At 38.1% G+C, this 18872-nt stretch overlaps 1 protein-coding gene across 2 annotated transcripts in view; it reads right to left on the bottom strand.

Annotated features, from left to right (window-relative positions):
- The window catches only part of CROT (carnitine O-octanoyltransferase), a 47607-nt gene continuing 28735 nt past the window's right edge, over positions 1-18872 (bottom strand). For both annotated transcript variants that reach the window (XM_011280362.3, XM_011280363.3), the window contains exons 10-18: positions 17307-17408; positions 12857-12940; positions 12669-12776; positions 12311-12441; positions 6388-6511; positions 4426-4504; positions 4245-4338; positions 3779-3898; positions 1-968 (exon numbers count right to left, since the gene is read on the bottom strand). In XM_011280362.3, the coding sequence (XP_011278664.1) occupies positions 848-968; positions 3779-3898; positions 4245-4338; positions 4426-4504; positions 6388-6511; positions 12311-12441; positions 12669-12776; positions 12857-12940; positions 17307-17408 (963 nt within the window). In that variant the 3' untranslated portion in view covers positions 1-847. The remainder of the gene's footprint in view (positions 969-3778; positions 3899-4244; positions 4339-4425; positions 4505-6387; positions 6512-12310; positions 12442-12668; positions 12777-12856; positions 12941-17306; positions 17409-18872) is intronic.

Raw genomic sequence — 18872 nt, 5'->3', positions numbered from 1 at the left:
TATAGGATTGACAGCTTTATTTTCTATTTTGAACAGCAGGGGAAAAAAACCTGTAAAATCCTGAGAATCTGATTCAACATTCAATCTTTTTAAAGTCACCAACTCTATGTGCTTTCATTTTATATTCACAAACTAGTTATAATGAATTTTGATAGGTTTTTTTGTCTATAAATCTGATTCAACATTCAATCTTTTTAAAGTCACCAACTCTATGTGCTTTCATTTTATATTCACAAACTAGTTATAATGAATTTTGATAGGTTTTTTTGTCTATATGCATCATAGGGTATAAACCTCCCTCTAATTCTTATATCCAACAGAAATTCTACTTTTAAATGACCAGTAAATTGTAGTGGCCTTTCCCATCAAACAAAGCAGGCTTGTATCCCTGTGCTGAATGTGGAAGGCAATGATTTCATGGGGAGTTAGCATTTAATCATGTACTTTATATCCTTTGGCAACTAGAAAACATTAAAGTGCTTGGAAGACAGACTCTACAATGATGGTCAGAGGATTTATAACCTATACAGGTACCAACAAAAATATTTGTAAGTTAAAAGTAAGACTTGCATTATTAAAAATTGTAGACCTGCATTGTTGAGGCTCATCTTCAACTTTCGCATGATGCTATATTTCATTGTATCAATTTGCATTGCTACTGCATCAGAGGAAGCTTAAAAATCCTATTTTTATCTTCTAGGTGAGAATAGATTTAAAAAACGTGATTCTACCTATTTCTACATTTAACAAGTTTCCTTAAATCAATATTCCTTTCTATCTCACATCAACAACCCACTCTCCACACCCAGTTTAATATTTTTGTAAATGCTTAATAAATGACTAGTCTCTAAAGATGAGCAGTGTTCATCAGCTGCATCATATCTTGGAAAGAACGAAAAACCAGCTGAACCAGCTTTTCTGCATCAGTTTCTGGGCAGGATTTCCAGGCTGTACTGGCCACATTAAACCTGTGAAGCACAAATAAAAAATGATTAAGTACTATACAAAAATCACAACACAAAGAGGCTCCAAATGGTGATGATGAACACAGCCATTACCTTTACACCATCTGGTAAAATGCCTACTATTATACTTAGGAGAAAATTCTGACTTCTTGTATTACAAGGCCCTGTATCAACTGACCACCCAAACCAAGACTCTGTCTCCAGAAGCAATGTTTTTAAAGCTCTCTAGGTGATCCTCATGTGTACCCAGACTTGAGAACACTATCCTCCAAATGGAGGACCTCTTCAACTTCTACCCCCACCCAAAGCAACTTCATTGCTAATAGTCATGCTGTTTCTTTCTGTTCCTTATAAATATCAGGCTCTTTCCTACCCCACGACCATATAATTTTGTTGACCAGCAAAGTCACTGTGAAAACGTTAAGTGTATTCTACTTATTTAGAAGGCATTGTTACAGGGCTGGGGATACAACAACAGACAAATCAAAACCCCTGTTCTTCTGGGCTTATATCCTAGGAAGGGAAAAAAGAGAACATACAAATAAACATGGATACCCACTGGATGGTTATGAGTGTTCTAAAAAAAAAAAAAAAAAAAAATGCAGCAGGTGTGTGTGAAGGAGGCACAAGGGCTATTTTAGACCATCAGAGAAGGCCTTCCCGACCAGAGCAAATTTTAAGCAAATACCTGTACGGACTAACGGAGTGATCCCTGCATGTTATTTCAAGGACGAGTAGGAGGCAGAGGAAATCACAACCACAAATGCCAGGAGGAGGGAGCTTGCTTGCTGTACTACAGGTACAAGAAGGCAAGGGTGGCTGCAGTAGAGTGAAAGAGGAGGAGAGCTAGAGAGGAAAGGTCAGATCTGTGACTGAGAACTTGATCAGACAGGATCTCACAGGAGGACTCTGAATTTTACTGTGAGTGAGATGAGCTCTTGGAGAATTTTGAGAAGAATGATAGGACTTGAGTCACATTTTTAAAAGGGCATCAGGGCTGTTGTGTAGACAGTGGTCTGTAAGAATGAAAGGGTGTACCCAGAAGACCACGTGAGAACCTGTTGCAACAACCTCAGTGGGAGAAGATGGTGGCTCAGCCCGGATGGTGGCACTGGAGGTAGGAGGCGGTGATCGGAGTCTGGAGAGCTGCTTTCTTGGCATAGTATTAATTCCTTCTCATCCCTAACATCTCAACTGCCCTGTTGCTCTCTGACCACACTAAAGTGGTGCTCGATCTCGCCCTCCCCACCAGTGTGTCTGTATTACCACATCAGCTTGCCTTCTGGCTCCCAGCACTCATCACTACTTACCTTGCTTATTTGCTTCTGTCTCTCTTTCCCCAGGAGAAAATTAAATCTCTAAAAGCGAAAATCTGGTCTGTCTTGCATCCTGAGCACCTAAAACGCTACAAGTTTCCACTACATACTTCCTGAATGAGTGAATGGATGTTCTGCCCCAGGATCGGGACTTCCAAAGTCAGAGACCTGGTGTGTCTGGACTGAACCCTTGTCACTGCATGCAATACAAGATCCATACTTGTCAGCGGGGCGCCTGGGTGGCTCAGTCGGTTAAGCAGCCGACTTCGGCTCAGGTCATGATCTCGCCGTCCGTGAGTTCGAGCCCCGCGTCGGGCTCTGTGCTGACAGCTCAGAGCCTGGAGCCTGTTTCAGATTCTGTGTCTCCCTCTCTCTGACCCTCCCCCGTTCATGCTCTGTCTCTTTCTGTCTCAAAAATAAATAAACGTTAAAAAAAAAAAAATTAAAAAAAGATCCATACTTGTCAGGAAATACGTTAGAATGCTTATGCTCTGTGTCTGATCATGATTTTAGACCATAGACCCTTTATATGAAAACATAGTAAGATCTATGTTGAACCTTTGTAATTTAACCTTTAATTTGTACATTCATGGACATAAACTAAATACTATGGGAATAAATATCTAAGGACTTAGAGGCTAACAAATATAAGTACCACTGGTATAAGAGACTATATATGCACAGGTCACACTTGACACGGAGGCAGAAGAGAACATTTTGCAGAACAACCCTGACTGTAAACCCTTTTTAAAAAGTTAATGAAAAAAAAAATTACAAACTGAAATATGTCATACATATCATCAGTCCAATTGTTCACATTCCATCCGAAGCCCCCAATCCTACCATCTTATTCACACAGTGCTAAATGTGGCCACATGATTTTTTACAAAGCCCCCCAAGCTCTCAAAGATCTCTGAGATGGCCAGACTATATGGATGAAGACCTTGCAAGCCATTCTCCCAATTTCATATCACCTTACTCTCCATCTAACAGGTTTTAGTATTTTCTTTCTCTTTCTTTCCACAAACATAAATCAAACCTCATCTGAAATTTCATCTGAGCAGGTAAAACATTCTTTTTTGGAATATAAATTAATTTACCTAGTCTCTTATCTTGGTCACATTAGTACTGTTAGGACTACATGAACCACCACATATTTATAGGCAATTACATTTTATGTGTTTTATTACCATAAAACACCTTGCCCAGAATATGTTAATATGTGTACTGAGATTTAAGGATGATGGCAGTATATCACTGAGTCAACCTAAATTGGTGTTCTGCACAAAATGCCTAAGGGACTGATTTGACCAGTGTCCCAAAAGCAGGATAGAGAAACAAACACACATTAAATGCCCACGTGGTAAAAATAATTACCTATGTAGCGAGTGGCAGATGACAACACAGTCAGAATTACAGTGCAAGAAAGACATTCAAAAGACAGAATAAAAGCTCTCTTACTCTATAGCACAGTAAGAATGAGAAGAGCAGTCTCACCTGTCATCTCTGATGTGGTAGAAAAATCCATAGCCATTGTGTACCATGGGAACCACCACTCCCAGGACTCTTGAATACCCAATCAGACTTGTTGAGAGAACAAAGTTTCCACCTCCTCCACTGCATGCCATAAAGAGAGGATATTTTACTAGGCTTACAGAAACTTACATTACTTCAGAAAAGTTTTTAGGGGCCCAGAGGTGGCTCAGTTGGTTAGGCCTCCTAGTTCAGGTCAGGTCATGACCTCTCGATTGCGGAGTTTGAGCCCCGCTTTGGGCTCTGTGCTGACAGCTCAGAGCCTGGAAGCTGCTTTAGATTCTGTGTCTCCCTCGCTCTCTGCCCCTCCCCTGCTGGCACTCGGTCTCCCTCTCTCAAAAATGAATAAATGTAAATTTTAAAAAAAGCTTGTAACCTTCAGAAAGAAGGAACTGATTAAGTTATTAAACACTACATTACATTATATTACCTTTTGGAGAAAAGTGGGTCTGTAAAGAGTTCTGGAACTGGAAGATCTTCCTCTTTTGCTATGAGTAAAAGACCTAAAAGATGACGGTCAAATCCTGCAATGAAACCCCAAGTATTAAGCTAGAAAACATTTTTCAACGTGAGAGAATTTTTTTAAGTCAGAATAACTCCAATATAAGTACCTTTTCCAGCCAAACAATATTTCATCATTTTATCATGTTTTGCAAAAGCTTGTAACATCTTTCGCTGTCGCTCAAGAGGCTGTGTTAAAAATCAAGACATATTTCAATAAACTGTACAGCAACAACAACAACAAAAAAACCTGAGCTCAATGTAGTTAGGATGCGGGTCATCTGAGAGAGAAAAGATTTCTAAAAAGACCTTTAGACACATGCTTCTATTTATTTTCCTCACTTCTACTGCCTTTTCTTTCCTATAGGTCCTGCATCTTGATTATTTCTTTCCCAGAACAGGAAAAACAATAGGAACTTGTGGGCAGCACTGAAGTGATACTAACAACTGTCAAGACAGAAACAAGTTGGATTTCAATACTAACACACGGTTGTTCAAAATGATAAGGAAGCAGTTCTAGGACACTAAAATAAATTAACACATAACTATGTCTATCAAACCTAAAGAAAAAAATACAATACCAAAATACCAGGGGGAAGGAACTACCCTATCGTCTAAATGCTTCAAAAATAAATAAATAAATAAAGTATAGGGGTGCCTGCCTGACTTGGTTGGTAGGAGATGTGACTCTCGATCTCGCGGTTGTGAGTTCAAGCCCCAGATTGGGTACAAAGATTACTTTTAAAACAAAACAAAAATATAAAACAAAACTGTTCTGGTTCCAACACATTAAAACAAGAATCTGTGATTTCAAAAACGTTCAACCACATTAAGAAAAGCTTCCTTTTAAGGCACTTTGGGAAAGTCTTCACTTTATTGGTGTTATCTCAAAGGTAGATCGATAATAGTAAAATACTCATGGTATTGAAGACGCTTTGCTGAAATACCAATCACAAGCACAGTGAGATACCACGTCACACTTGTCAGAATGGCTAAAATCAACAACTCAGGAAACATACTGGCAATGATGCAGAGAAAGGGGAACCCTCTTACACTTTTGGTGGGAATGCAAACTTGTGCAGCCACTATGGAAAACAGTGTGGTGGTTCCTCAGAAAGTTAAAAATAGAACTACTCTAACAACCCAGAAACTGCACTACAAGACATTTATCCAAAGGATACAAAACTACTGATTCAAAGGGGCACATGCACCCCAAAGTTTACAGAAGCACTCCCAACAATAGTCAAATTATGGAAAGAGCCAAATGTCCACTGACTGATGAATGGATAAAGGTGTGTGTGTGTGTGTGTGTGTGTGTGTGTGTGTGTGTGTGTGTGTGTGCGCGCGCGCGCGCATGTGTGCCTCTCTCTCTATATATATAGAGAATATTATTCAGCCTTCAGAAAGAACAAACTCTTTCCATTTGAAAAACATGGATGGAACTAGAGTGTATTGTGCTAAACAAAGTAAGTCAGAGAAAGACACATACCATATGATTTCACTCATATATGTAATTCAAGAAACAAAACAGATCAACAAAGGAGAAAGGAAGGAAAAATAAGATAAAATCAGAAATGGAGGCAAACTGTAACAGACTCTTAACTAAACTGAGGGTTGCAGGAGAGGAGATGGGGGGGTGGGAAATGGGGGAAATGGGTGATGTGCAGTAAGAAGGGCACTTTCTGTGATGAGCAGTGGGTGTTCTATGTAAGTGATGAATCACTAAATTCTACTCCTGAAACCAATACTACATTATATGTTAACTAACTTGAATTTAAATAAAATCTTAGAAGAGGGAGGGAGGGAGGGAGGGAGGGAGGGAGGGAGGGAACCAACTTTGCCTAGAAACAGACACAAATGGACTACTTCTCAGATCCTTCCTGTTTCATATTTTTCCAAGTATATACTTCATTAGCAAATGAATGAATGCTTCAAAAACTTTCAGAAAAAAATATCTGAAAGTATTTTACTGATCCAGGAGAACTGAAGCCAAGGGGTTCGTTATTCAAGGTCTAAGGATCCTTTAAACAAGTAAACAAATACTATGAATTTTTTGTTTTTCAAATACTCACACTAGTAGAGGGATCCTGCATGGACTGGCACCACCTGACTGCTTCTACTGTACATGACCTCACAGTCTCTGTGCGACCATGATAAAAGTATCTGGTCATGGCAGTTTCATAGCAGCTGCCAGGGCTACAAGAAAAAATGAAAATACAAGGATGTGTCACAAGAAAGAAAATGCTCAAACATCATCCAAAGAAAGCTTACGTAATAAAGCTGGCTTTGGTCAGAGACTAAGTTCTGTAATACAGACCACAGTCGAGACTTTCAATAACAAAGAGACTATTTTCGGTATCAAAGAGCAAAAAGGTATTCTGATCAACAAGGCCTGGTATTAATACAGGCTGTTTCCAAGGCTTGGCTGCTCTGAGGTTATGTACACTGGAGTGTGTGTGGTAGATGGCCTGTAAGATGCACCCGCAGTGATCCCTGCCTCCCATTATTTATGCTGTGGTGTAACTCCTCAGATGGAGTGTGAGAGGGACCTCGTGATTTGCTTCTACTGAAAAGAACAGGACAAAGGTGATGTCATTTCTGAAATAAGGTTACAAAGAGATCTCACTGCTCTCACTTCCTCAATATGAGGAACACAAACTGCCATGCTGGAAGGTGCCCTACAGTGAGACCCAGGTAGCAAGAAACTGAGGGAGGCCTCTGGAAAACAGCCTCGGAGGAAGTGATCCCTGTTAATAATCACATGAGTGAGCCTGGGAGCAGATCCCTTCTGAGTACCTTCAGATGAGAAAAGAGCTGAATGACACTCTAACTACAACCTCAGCAGACTACTACAATTCTATTTACCCACAGACTACAAAAATTCTAACTCAAAGGGATACATGCACTCCAACGTGTATAGCGGCATTATCTACAAAAGCCAAATTATGGAAAGAGCCCAAATGTCCATCAACAGATGAATGGATAAAGAAGATATGGTATACATATACAATGGAATGTTACTTGGCCATCAAAAATAATGAAATCTTGCCATTTGCAACGACATGGATGAAGTTAGAATGTAAGAAACAAAACAGACAAGAAAAGGGGGGAAAAAAGAGAGGCAAACCAAGACAGACTCCTAACTACAGAGAACTGATGGTTACCAGAGGGGAGGTGGGTGAGGGGTTGGAGACTAAGGAGTACACATGTTGTGATAAGCATTGGGTATTGTATAGAAGCTTTGAATCACTAAATTGTACACCAGGAACTAATACTACACTGTGTTAACTAACTGAAATTTAAATAAAAACTTAAAAAAAAATAACACTACAAGAAAATACTATAGACCATTATCCCTTTACGAATATAGATGCAAAAATCCTCAAATTAGCCAACCAAATTCAGCAGCATATTAAAAAGGACAATTCACCATGCCCAAATGCAATATATCCTAGGAATGTAAGGGTGGTTCAACAAATGAAAATCAATCAATGTAATACACCTTATTAATAGAATGAAGGATAAGTCCTAGAGTAATTGAGACAGAAAATTATCTGACAAAATCCAACACTCTCCAGTAAAAACGCTCAGTATACTAGGCATAGAAAGAAACTTGCTCAACATGATCAAGGGCATTTATGAAAAACTCACAGCTAACATACTCAAAAGTGAAAGACTGAAACCTTTCCATCTGAAAGGAGCAATATGACAAGAATGATTCAGCATAGTACTGGGTGTTCTAGCCAGGAGAAAAGAAATAAAAGGCACCCAAATTGGAAAGAAAAAAGCAAAACTATCTCTATTTACAGACAACATGATCTCATATTTAGAAAACCCCAAAGAGTCCACAAAAAATTGTTAGAGGAAATAAACAAATTTGGCAAAGTTTATTTATTTTTTTATGTTTATTCATATTTGAGAGAGAGCACGCACGCGCATGTGTGAACGGAGAAGGAGCAGAGAGAGAGGGAGACACAGAATCCCAAGCAGGCTCCAGGCTCCGAGCTGTCAGCACAAAGCCCGACACAGGGCTCAAACGCATGAACCGTGAGATCATGACCTGAGCCAAAGTCAGACGCTTAACTAGTGAGCCACCCAGGGGCCCCTGGCAAAGTTTAAAGATACAAAACTAACACACAAAAATCAGCTTCATTTCCATACGCTATCAATGCACAATCTGAAGAAAATTAAGAAAACAACTGCATTTACAACAGTGTCTAAAAGAATAAAATACTCAAGATCAAACTTAACCAAAGAGGCAAAAACAGTATACACTAGAAACTACAGAACATTGCTTGAAGAAATTTTTAAAAACATAAATAAATGGAAAGGGATCCTGTGTTCATGGACTAAGACTTATTATCATTAAGGTGACAATACTACCCATAGCAGTCCACAGATTCAAAACTCCCAACATTTCTGCAAAAATGGAAAAACTAATCCTAAAATTAATATGGTATTTCACAAAGAGCCAAGAACTGCCATAACAATCTTGCAAAGAACAAAGGTGAAGGACTCACGCTTTTGGATTTCAAAACTTACTACAAAGCTACCATAATCAAAATAGTATGGTATTGATATAAAAAGAGACATACAGACCAATGGGATAGAATTGAAACCCCAGAATTAAACCCTTACATCTATAATCAATTGATTTTAAACGACAACATCAAAACCATTCAATGAACAGTCTCTTCAACAAATAATGCTGGGAAAACTGAGTATCCACTTGAAAAAGAATGACATTGGACCCTTACCACACAAAACTCCTAGAAGAATATGTAAGGGGAAAACTTCATGACATTGGTTTTGGCAACTATTTCTTGAATATGTCAACAAAAGCACAGGCAACAAATAAAAAAAAAAAAAAACAGATAAACTGGACTTCAAAATTAAAAACTTGTGCATCAAAGGGTACTATCAAGAGAGTGAAAAGAAAACCCACAGAATGGGAGGAAATATCTGCACATCACATATCTGATAAGGATTTCATATCCAGAATACATAAAGAACTCTTACAATTCAACAACAAAATGGCAACCCAATTACCAAATACACAAAGGACTTTTATGGACAGTTTGCCAAAGAAGATATACAAATGGATAATTAACATATGAAAAGCTACACAACCTCATTAGTCAATAGGGAGATGCAAATAAAAACCACCATGAGATACTACTTCACAAATAATAGAAATAATTTTTTAAATGAAAAATTAAGTGTTGGCAAGGATGTGGAGCAACTGGAACCCTTACATATTGCTGGTGGGAATGTAAAATGGTATAACCATGGTAGAAAATAGTTTGGCAGGTGCTCAAAAAGTAAAAGAGAATTATCACACAACCCAGCAATTCCACTCCTAGGTACAGACTCAAAAGGAAACTAAAACAGGGACTCAAACAGATACTTGTACGTGAATGTTTACAACAGTATTATTCACAAGATCTAAAACATAGAAACAACCCAAGTGTCAACCAAGAGATGAATGGATAAACAAAATGTGGTATACTCACATAATGGAATATTATTTAGCCATAAAAAAAGAATAAAGTTCTGATTCTACAACATGGATGAATCTTGGAAACATTATCCTAAGTTAAATAAATCAGACACAAAAAGACAAATTCCACTTACATAAAATATCTATAAAAATAGGCAAGTTTATAGAGACTGAAAGTAGATTAGATTACCAGGGGCTGAGGAAACAGTAGGAATGAGAAATTATTTTTCAAAGGGTACAGAGTTTCTGTTTGGGGTGATGAAAAAAATTTGCTATAGACAGTTGTGACGGTTGTATAACATTATGAATGTAATTAATGCTGCTATATCATACACTTAAAAGTGGCTACAATGGCAAGTTCTATTTTATATATTTTACCACATTAAAAAAAAGATATTCAAATGCTTAAGGCAAATACTAACAGTGTATTGTAAGGCTTGTAACATATGTAGAAATATAATGTTATGACAACAACAGCACTAAAGATGGGAGAATCAAAATAGAAACATTCTGTTTTAAAGTTCTTACATTATACTTCAAACGGAAAATGTTATTTAAAGGTAGACTCTGGTAAGTTAAAGATGTGCTTTATAAACCCCAGTTCAACTATGAAAAGCAAAACAAAACAGTATATCTGACAATGGAAATAAAAGGGAACAAGTGAAAAAAAATGAATTCAAAAGAAGATGAGGGGCACCTGGGTGGCTCAGTTGAGCTTCTGACTTTGGCTAAGGTCATGATCTCACAGCTCGTGAGATCAAGCCCCGCGTCGGGCTCTGTGCTGACAGCTTGGAGCCTGGAGCCTGCTTTGGATTCCGTGTCTCCCTCTCTCTCTGCCCCTAACTCACTCGCATTCTGTCTCTCTCTCAAAAATAAAATAAACATTAAAAAAAAATTCAAAAGAAGATGAAAAAGAAAATCAGATATGATAAAAAGAAAAGAAACAGCAATATGGTAGACTTAAACCTATCATTACTGATAATTATATTAAATATAAATGACCTACATATCCTATTTAAAGACACATATTCTCAGGGCGCCTGGGTGGCTCAGTTGGTTGAATGTCCCACTCTTGATTTTGGCTCAGGTCACGATCTCATACTCGTGAGATCAAGCCCAACATTAGGCTCTGTGCTGGGCGTGGAGTCTCCTGTTTTTTCTTTTAATTTTTTTTTTTTAAAGTTTCTTTATTTCTGAGAAAGAGCAAGCAAGAGTGAGCAAGCATGAGCAGGGGAGGAGCAGAGGGAGACACAGAATCCGAAGCAGGCTCCAGGCACCGAGCTGTCAGCACAGAGCCCGATGCGGGGCTCGAACTCGCGAACTGCGAGATCATGACCTGAGCCGAAGTCAGAAGCTCAACTGACTGAGCCACCCAGGCGTCCCTGGGTGTGGAGTCTCCTTAAGATTCTCTCTCTCATTCTCTCTCTCTCTCTCTCTCTCTCTCTCTCTCTCCCTCCCTCCCTCCCTCCCTCTGCCCTTTCCCATGCTTACAGGCAGCATGCTCTCTCTCTCTCTCTCTCAAAAGAAAAAAGAGAAAGAAAAAAAAAAAAGGACACATATTCCCTGATTAGTTTTTTAATTTTAATGCTTATTTATTTTTGAGAGAAACAGAGCACGAGCACGCACGTGAGTGGGGAAGAGGCAGACAAAGAGGGGGACACAGAAACCACAGCAGGCTCCAGGCTCTGAGCTGTCAGCACAGAGCCCGATGCGGGGCTCAAATTCAAGAACCAAGAGATCATGACCTGAGCCGAAACCAAGAGCCGGACAGTCAGCCAACTGAGCCACCCAGGTGCCCCTGGATTTTTTTTTTTTTTTTTTTTTTACACTCAGCTGACTGAGCCGCCCACATGCCCCTGGATTTTTTTTAAGTTTTATTTATTTATTTTGAAAGAGAAAGAGAACAGGAGTGGGGAAGGGGCAGAGAAACAGAGAGGGAGAAAGAGAATCCCAAGCAGGCTCCACACTGTCAGTGCAAGGCCCGATGCAGGACTTGAGCTAACTGTGAGATCATGACCCGAGCCAAAACCAAGAGTCAGGCGCTTAACCAACTGAGCCACCCAGGTGTCCCTCAGACTGGATTTTTAAAAAGCAAGATCAAGGAGCTTCTACTTCTGCTTAAGATTTAAGAAAGTCTCAACATACCATTTCTCCAATCCTAAAAATTAGTAAAGACTCGATAATCTATAAAATCATGAACACATCAGGAAACTGAGGCTACAAGAAAACCAAGTGATTTGAATTCCAAAGAACCTAAAACCCCTCGTAGAACAAAGCAGACACTTCAGAAGTATTAAGGTTATGAAAAACAAGACTATGAAAGTGTCACAGATCAAAACTCTAATATACTAATGATGTTAAGTCCCAATTAGGACAAGGTGCTACTTGGGAGAAAAGTCAGGAAAAACAATGGGGAGGAGTTAGGATGGAATAGCTATGGTAAAGATATACCCTTGGACTTCAAGATCTGAAAATGGAAAATGAATGGTCCTCACCGTCCATGAAGTCTATAATAGGCCAGCTGAAGTGCAAGCTGAATAAATATATCAGGGTGAAGCCTCTTCTTCTTGGTTAGTTTTTTGCCAAAAGATGTAAAGGCATACACCACAATCTGCAGATCAGATGCCTAACAAAAAAAATTAAATGGGAAAAATGAAAAATCACCTAAGAAGAATACCCCAAAGATAACCAAATCATCATTTGCATCAATCATTAGATATTACATAATAAAGGTATCAAAGCTGTAATTTAAAATGTTTTATGTTGTCATGCTTGGATGGTAGCCAAATTTTTATATACGGTAGTTAAAAGACAAAGCATCAGTTTCTAAGAAAAAAAGTTAAAAAAATCTACCTGCTTGAGATATTGGGCTTCAGCCTGTTTAATGTTGTTTAGGATTTTATCATCCACAGTGAAAACGAGCTCCTCTGGAAGTGATATATCCCGTACTTTTTCTGAACCCTGAAAATAGGGAAGACTTAAAAATGCTCAATCAAAAAACTACCAGGAAAAAAAAGGATGAAGTATTTTTTCTGACATACCTTCCATCTTCCTTCATTCTCTACAATTTTCTCATCAACATAATGGTTGACGTTTACTAGAACCATCGCATCAAAAGGAGCATGCTAAAATGAAAATATACAAGATACTGAATACTTTATGTCAACTTAAAATTTGACCCAATATTTTGTTTTCAATTTCCCTGCCCTTCATTCTTAATACAGAATAAACTGCAAAATTCAAATGCTTCACCTAATAAGAATATATGGCATAATAAATGACTGCTGTATTTTATCTGCTGCGAAAGAACAAATACTTAAAGCTGGAAGCACCTAATTGGAGATCCTTAGGTAATGATATTTATACTGGAAGTGAAAGCAGGTGTATGTGTGCAGTGCTAAGATGTTCTGGAATTTTAAGAGCACTGTGCAAAACACAAATAAGGCTGGCAGACTTTCTGAAGGCAAACTGAACATGGATGCAAACTTTTTAGGTGAAGACATAGACCACTAGGTTGAGTATCAAAAAGCATAACAATTTTGTGTTTATGTCTACAAAACTGTTCAGATGTGGCAGAAATAATTCTCAACCTTTAAGGAATTCTGGAAAGATGGGCTGAGTTACAGGGGTATTATGGGTTAGACAACTATATTAAGAGAAAGGAATTGCAGCTAGTGAATTTTTCCATCATTTACTGTGGAGGACAAACTTTATGCCTTCTTTTTCCCATGTCCTTTGACAATTGCATCAAATAGTTTTATTTTTTCTCCATGTTACTGCTTCACTTTAAACAGTTACCATCCATGAACTGTATGTGGCACTACCAGCCTTGGAGAGAAAGATGGGAGGCTTAAGATAGGAACTGAGCACACTTGGACCCAGTTTCAGAGGGAGTTAGGTATCGTAAATATCACCCTAACATTACAGAGATCCACTGCCCTCTCGAACAGCCCAGTGGAGCCTAGAAGTACAGATGAATACTGTTACCAACTAGAGAGCAGCCACAACATGAGGAAAGGCTCCTGAGAGAGTTCAGAACAAGATGAACAACTCACCCCACCTGTCAGCAACAGCACCCATAAGACACACAGATCAGTGACAAGTACATTTTCTAACTGCACCTTGCAACTTTACAAAGAATTTTTTATTGGTATCACATAATGTTTCATTTGAGAAAATGCTATTAATTTATAACTCTTTTACTAGAGCCAGTAAGAAAAAGCAAGACTGGAGGATAAAAGTCTCTTTGACTTATAATTCTACCCTATCCATCTCATGGTAGAAAGCTTATCATCTATTTTTTTAAAAGTTAGGAACTATGAAAACTTTAAATGCTTTCGTGACGTTTTATCTGTTAATACAGTTTTAACTTCCTTTTCTTTTTATTTATGTGGAGACAATATGTGTAACATATTGTTTAGGAATGAGGGCTTTGATTCGGAGTCCAAACTCTACCATTTCCTAGTTGTTCAAGTGTTGAAAGGTTACTTAATTTTTTAAGGAATCTGCCTCATCTGTTAGTGGGGATAATAATCACAGGCTTAGTGAGAAAAATGATTTTAATAATGCTTATAAAGTACTTACTACAGAACCTGGACCACAGCAATCATCAGTAACTGTTGTTATTATTTAATAACTTTATTATATGCTTCTTATGTGCCCTTCACAAAGCCCTAAAACAAAGCCTATATAGAGAAGACAAAATAGTTGACCCCAGGATTTTAAACCCCAAAAGGGAAATGGAATTAACTGCTATAATCACAAAAGTACATATTCAAGTACCAATGGAATACAGCAGCGACATGACTTTGGATATAGAATAGACCAACTTTTAGAGTATACAGATGAACAACACCGACCTCTCATGCAATCAAAAATCCATATATAATTTTTCACTACCCAGAACTTAATTACTATTGACCCGAAGTCTTGCCAATAACATCAACAGTCAATTAACATGTTCTGTGTTATAAGTATTATATCTACATTCTTACAATAAAGCTAAGAGAAAAGAAAACGTTGAGAAAATCCTAAGCAAGAGAAAATACACTAACTGTATAGTACATTAGTAGAACAAGGCACTACACATCTCCTCATTCCCACCCAAATTAGCAAAGCTACCCAGGAATGCAGGAAACCTCCTTCCAAGAAGATTCTAGGGGAAGGCAGAGAAATGGCGAAGAGAGAGCACCATTACCCTTCTCGCTAGGTTGCTTGCTCCCCTGACCCCTCTGCATGGTTCTAACTCAGCTTCTGCTTGTGGCAAGTGCTGGCAAGCGGCTCCCAGCAGTATTAGTTTTCTACTTCAGAGAATTTTCAGCACCTCAGACAGCATTCCTTCCTGCCCTGAGCTCTGCAACCCAGGTTCCTGCCTGGTGCTATCCTGCCCCAGATATTCTCCTGGACCCGTGGCACGGAGAAAGGGTTGGAAGGAGTGCAGATTATCATTCTGTGGTTCCTAGCCAACTGTGGACAATGACTGGCCTCCAGTTCCTCTGCTCCTTTCAGTTCAAGACCTCAGTGAACCGGGGCGCCTGGGTGGCGCAGTCGGTTAAGCGTCCGACTTCAGCCAGGTCACGATCTCGCGGTCCGTGAGTTCGAGCCCTGCGTCGGGCTCTGGGCTGATGGCTCAGAGCCTGGAGCCTGTTTCCGATTCTGTGTCTCCCTCTCTCTCTGCCCCTCCCCCGTTCATGCTCTGTCTCTCTCTGTCCCAAAAATAAATAAACGTTGAAAAAAAAAATTTAATAAAAAAAAAAAAAGACCTCAGTGAACCAAACTTTGCACAGGTAGTGAGGTGAGGACTGCCAGGAGCACGTAGGAGCCCTGCTGTTCCAGCCTTCCCAGCATCTCTTCTCTACCTTTCCTTCACTTTTAGTCATTTGGCAACTTCTAACTTATTTTTCAATCACAATATAAAATATATACTTAAAACAAAAAATAAAAAAAATATATACTTTTAAAAATCCATGTATTTACACCCACACAGTTGAAACCCATGTTGTTCAAAGGTCAACTGTATACACTCTATTAATGATATTTTACATAGGTTAAATTGTTTTTTTCTGTAATCATCTCAGGTTACAAGGGAAACCTACATGGAATTTTAAAATAAGTGGGTATTAATAAATACACATAAAACATGTCCATACACTTACTACAAGAAAACATCTCATTTGTGCTGAGATGTGTGTTTATTTTGAGACCAATATTCTTCATTTAGAGATAAAAAAACATCATTAAAGTTATTTTCATCCTGAATTTGAGCAAGTATCAAGAGTTTTAGTGCTATTAGTAAAAGTCAAAGTAGTGCAAGGAGTTTTTTGGAGGGATTTGAGGGTTGAAAGTGATGATGAGAATAATTTGCCCTTATGTAACAATATAACAACCAGTTTGAACAATATACAATGAAACAAAATTCTCAAAATAAGAATAGGTAAAAACTAGAAAAGAATAACTGCTCCATTGAGAGATGAATGGATAAAGAAGTTGTGGTATACATACTCAATAGAATATTACTATTTTGCCATAAAAAAGAATGAAATCTTGCCATTTGCAACAACATGGATGGAGTTAGAGAGTATTATGCTAAGCCAAACAAGTCAGTCACAGAAAAGACAAATACCATATGATTTTACTCATATGTGGAATTTAAGAAACAAACAAACAAAAATGATCATAGGGAAAAAAGAAGAGAAGCAAACCAAGAAAGAGACTCTTAACTATGGCAAACAATCTGCTGGTTACCAGAGGGGAGGTGGGTGGGGGTAAGGGTGAAATAGGTGATGGGGATGAAGGAGGGCACTTGCAAAGAGCTCTGGGTACTGTATGTAAGTACTCGATCACCACATTGTACACCTGAAACTAATAGTACACTGTATGTTAACTGGAATTTAAATAAAAACTTGAAAAAAAAAACCGAATAACTTTAAGCTACTCACATACAAATGGTCAATGAAACTATTAAACCAGGGGAGAGAACACACATAAGAGGAAACAGTGAGACTAATACTAAGGTCAGAATCAGTACACAGGACAAGACTGTTAAGAGATGGAGGCAATGTCAGAATACGTATGAAGAAGGTAATCAACTGCAGCAGACAAGTCAAGAGAAAGAGAGAGGAAGACACTAGGAAGTAGTTAGCTACTATACAAAGGACCCCAATGCTGTATCTTTTAAAATAGGTTGTAACTCTCAACCAACAGGTAACAGTGGACTTCAAGACCTTCAAAACTCTTTAAAATCCTTAACTACATAAAATACACGCAAATTCCACTTTGCAGATACACGTCAAACCGTCAGCCTTACTACGAATAAAAATAACTTGTCCTATACTCTGTCTTCACTGGAATTCATAACTAAGCCTTTTAGTATAATGTTACAGAACTACACAAGTGTTTATTTGACCACAGCACAGCCTAACTACTATAGTTTATTGCCACTAAATTAACCTCAACAATTGAAAGGAAAAGTAACTTTAGTAGTTTACTTACATCACAATTACAGCCAAATACTCCATTGGAAAAGGAAATCAAGTTATAAGATTTGTCTCCCCAGCGCAATGTTGGATCTCCTGCAAGAATCATTGCAGTTACCTAAAACAAATTCAATGTTTCAAAATTAAAATAATTTTAATATTAAAAGGTATATAAGTAGTTATACCTTAAACGTGTATATACACACAAACACACACAAAACCCACTTTTCCTCTTCAGGTAAACCAAATTTAATAAAATGATAATAATTATACTCAAGATATCATACTAATTCCAGCCCTGTCTCTAGGTATTTCTCAAAATCTCAAGAAATCCCACCAGTAAACAGAAAGCTGATAAAATACTCATGGGTGTTTAGAGAACTTCGAAGGGAAAAGACAAAGCTTTTGCAACTTGAATAGTCTAAGAAGCTGTGATAAGTTTAGTCATTAGAGTCTAGTTACAAGAAGAATATTTCAAGAATTCATACCCTACTAAGCCTGTTTCTTAAACAGGTTTTGGCCCATTAGTGAGCCATGAGAACAATTTAGCACATCAGAGTAAACATTCATTACAAAAAAAGTACAAAATAAAAATAAGTATCAGAGTCTATCACAAATAGTAAAAGTAATTACTATTTTGTGAAACTTCGATTATGTGTGTATACGCGTGTAGTGGGCTACAACCTAAATGCATGTCTAACTAGACTGCAGTAAAAGTTCAAACACTACATTAAAATATATTCTTCCTCAAGAAGTTTGGTGACTCTCCCAGGCACCTGGGTGGCTCAGTCAGGTAAGCATACAATTTTTTCTTGCGTCATGGTCTCACAGTTCATGAGTTTGAGCCCCACATCAGGCTCTGTGCTGAGTTCAGCCCCTGGCCGGGCTCAGAGCCTGGAGCCTGTTTCAGATTCTCTGTCTCCCTCTCTCTCTGCCCTCCCCCGCTCATGGTCTGCGGTGTCTCTCAAAAATTAATAAACATTAAAAAAATTTTTTAAAAAAAGCTTGCAGACTTTCCTACTAAAAAAGTCCAGCTAAAGTTATTTTTACTTAACAAAATTTTTCAATCCTTTATTTTTTCTACTATTTAATCGTGATGAATCCATTATGAAATAATTTAAGTGTTTTCAAAAGCCTAAGAGACTTCTACAGGTATGAATACTACCTTTTATTGTTTCCCAGGAAATGATAACATTACCCTGGGGGGGCAGGGAAGGAAACAAAGTAAGGCCACATTTACTCTGTACTCGTGACTCACTAAAAGTCAGTGTGTCAATAAAAATCAAATGATAAATTACTTACAAGAGTGATATAACTCCTAGAACAGACCTCACCAACTAAGATGTCAAGGCACACTGCTGTGGGTTACCGAAGGTTCTCATGTCACCTTTGGCATGATAAGCTCACTTAGCCCAGAGTCCCATGCAAATTTTCTGTTCATCCAAACAATAGCCATACTTCTTTAAATAATGTACAAGATATATCTAAATTACCTCAACAATGAGGCAAGAATTTACAAAGGATTATTTATGTTTAAGCTTCAATCTGGTAAATGTATATATGACAGCTAAGTAAAAATTTT

Source organism: Felis catus, chromosome A2 (genome assembly GCF_018350175.1).
Source record: "Felis catus isolate Fca126 chromosome A2, F.catus_Fca126_mat1.0, whole genome shotgun sequence".
NCBI lineage: Eukaryota > Metazoa > Chordata > Mammalia > Carnivora > Felidae > Felis > Felis catus.
This window is presented reverse-complemented; position numbering and strand designations above follow the sequence as displayed.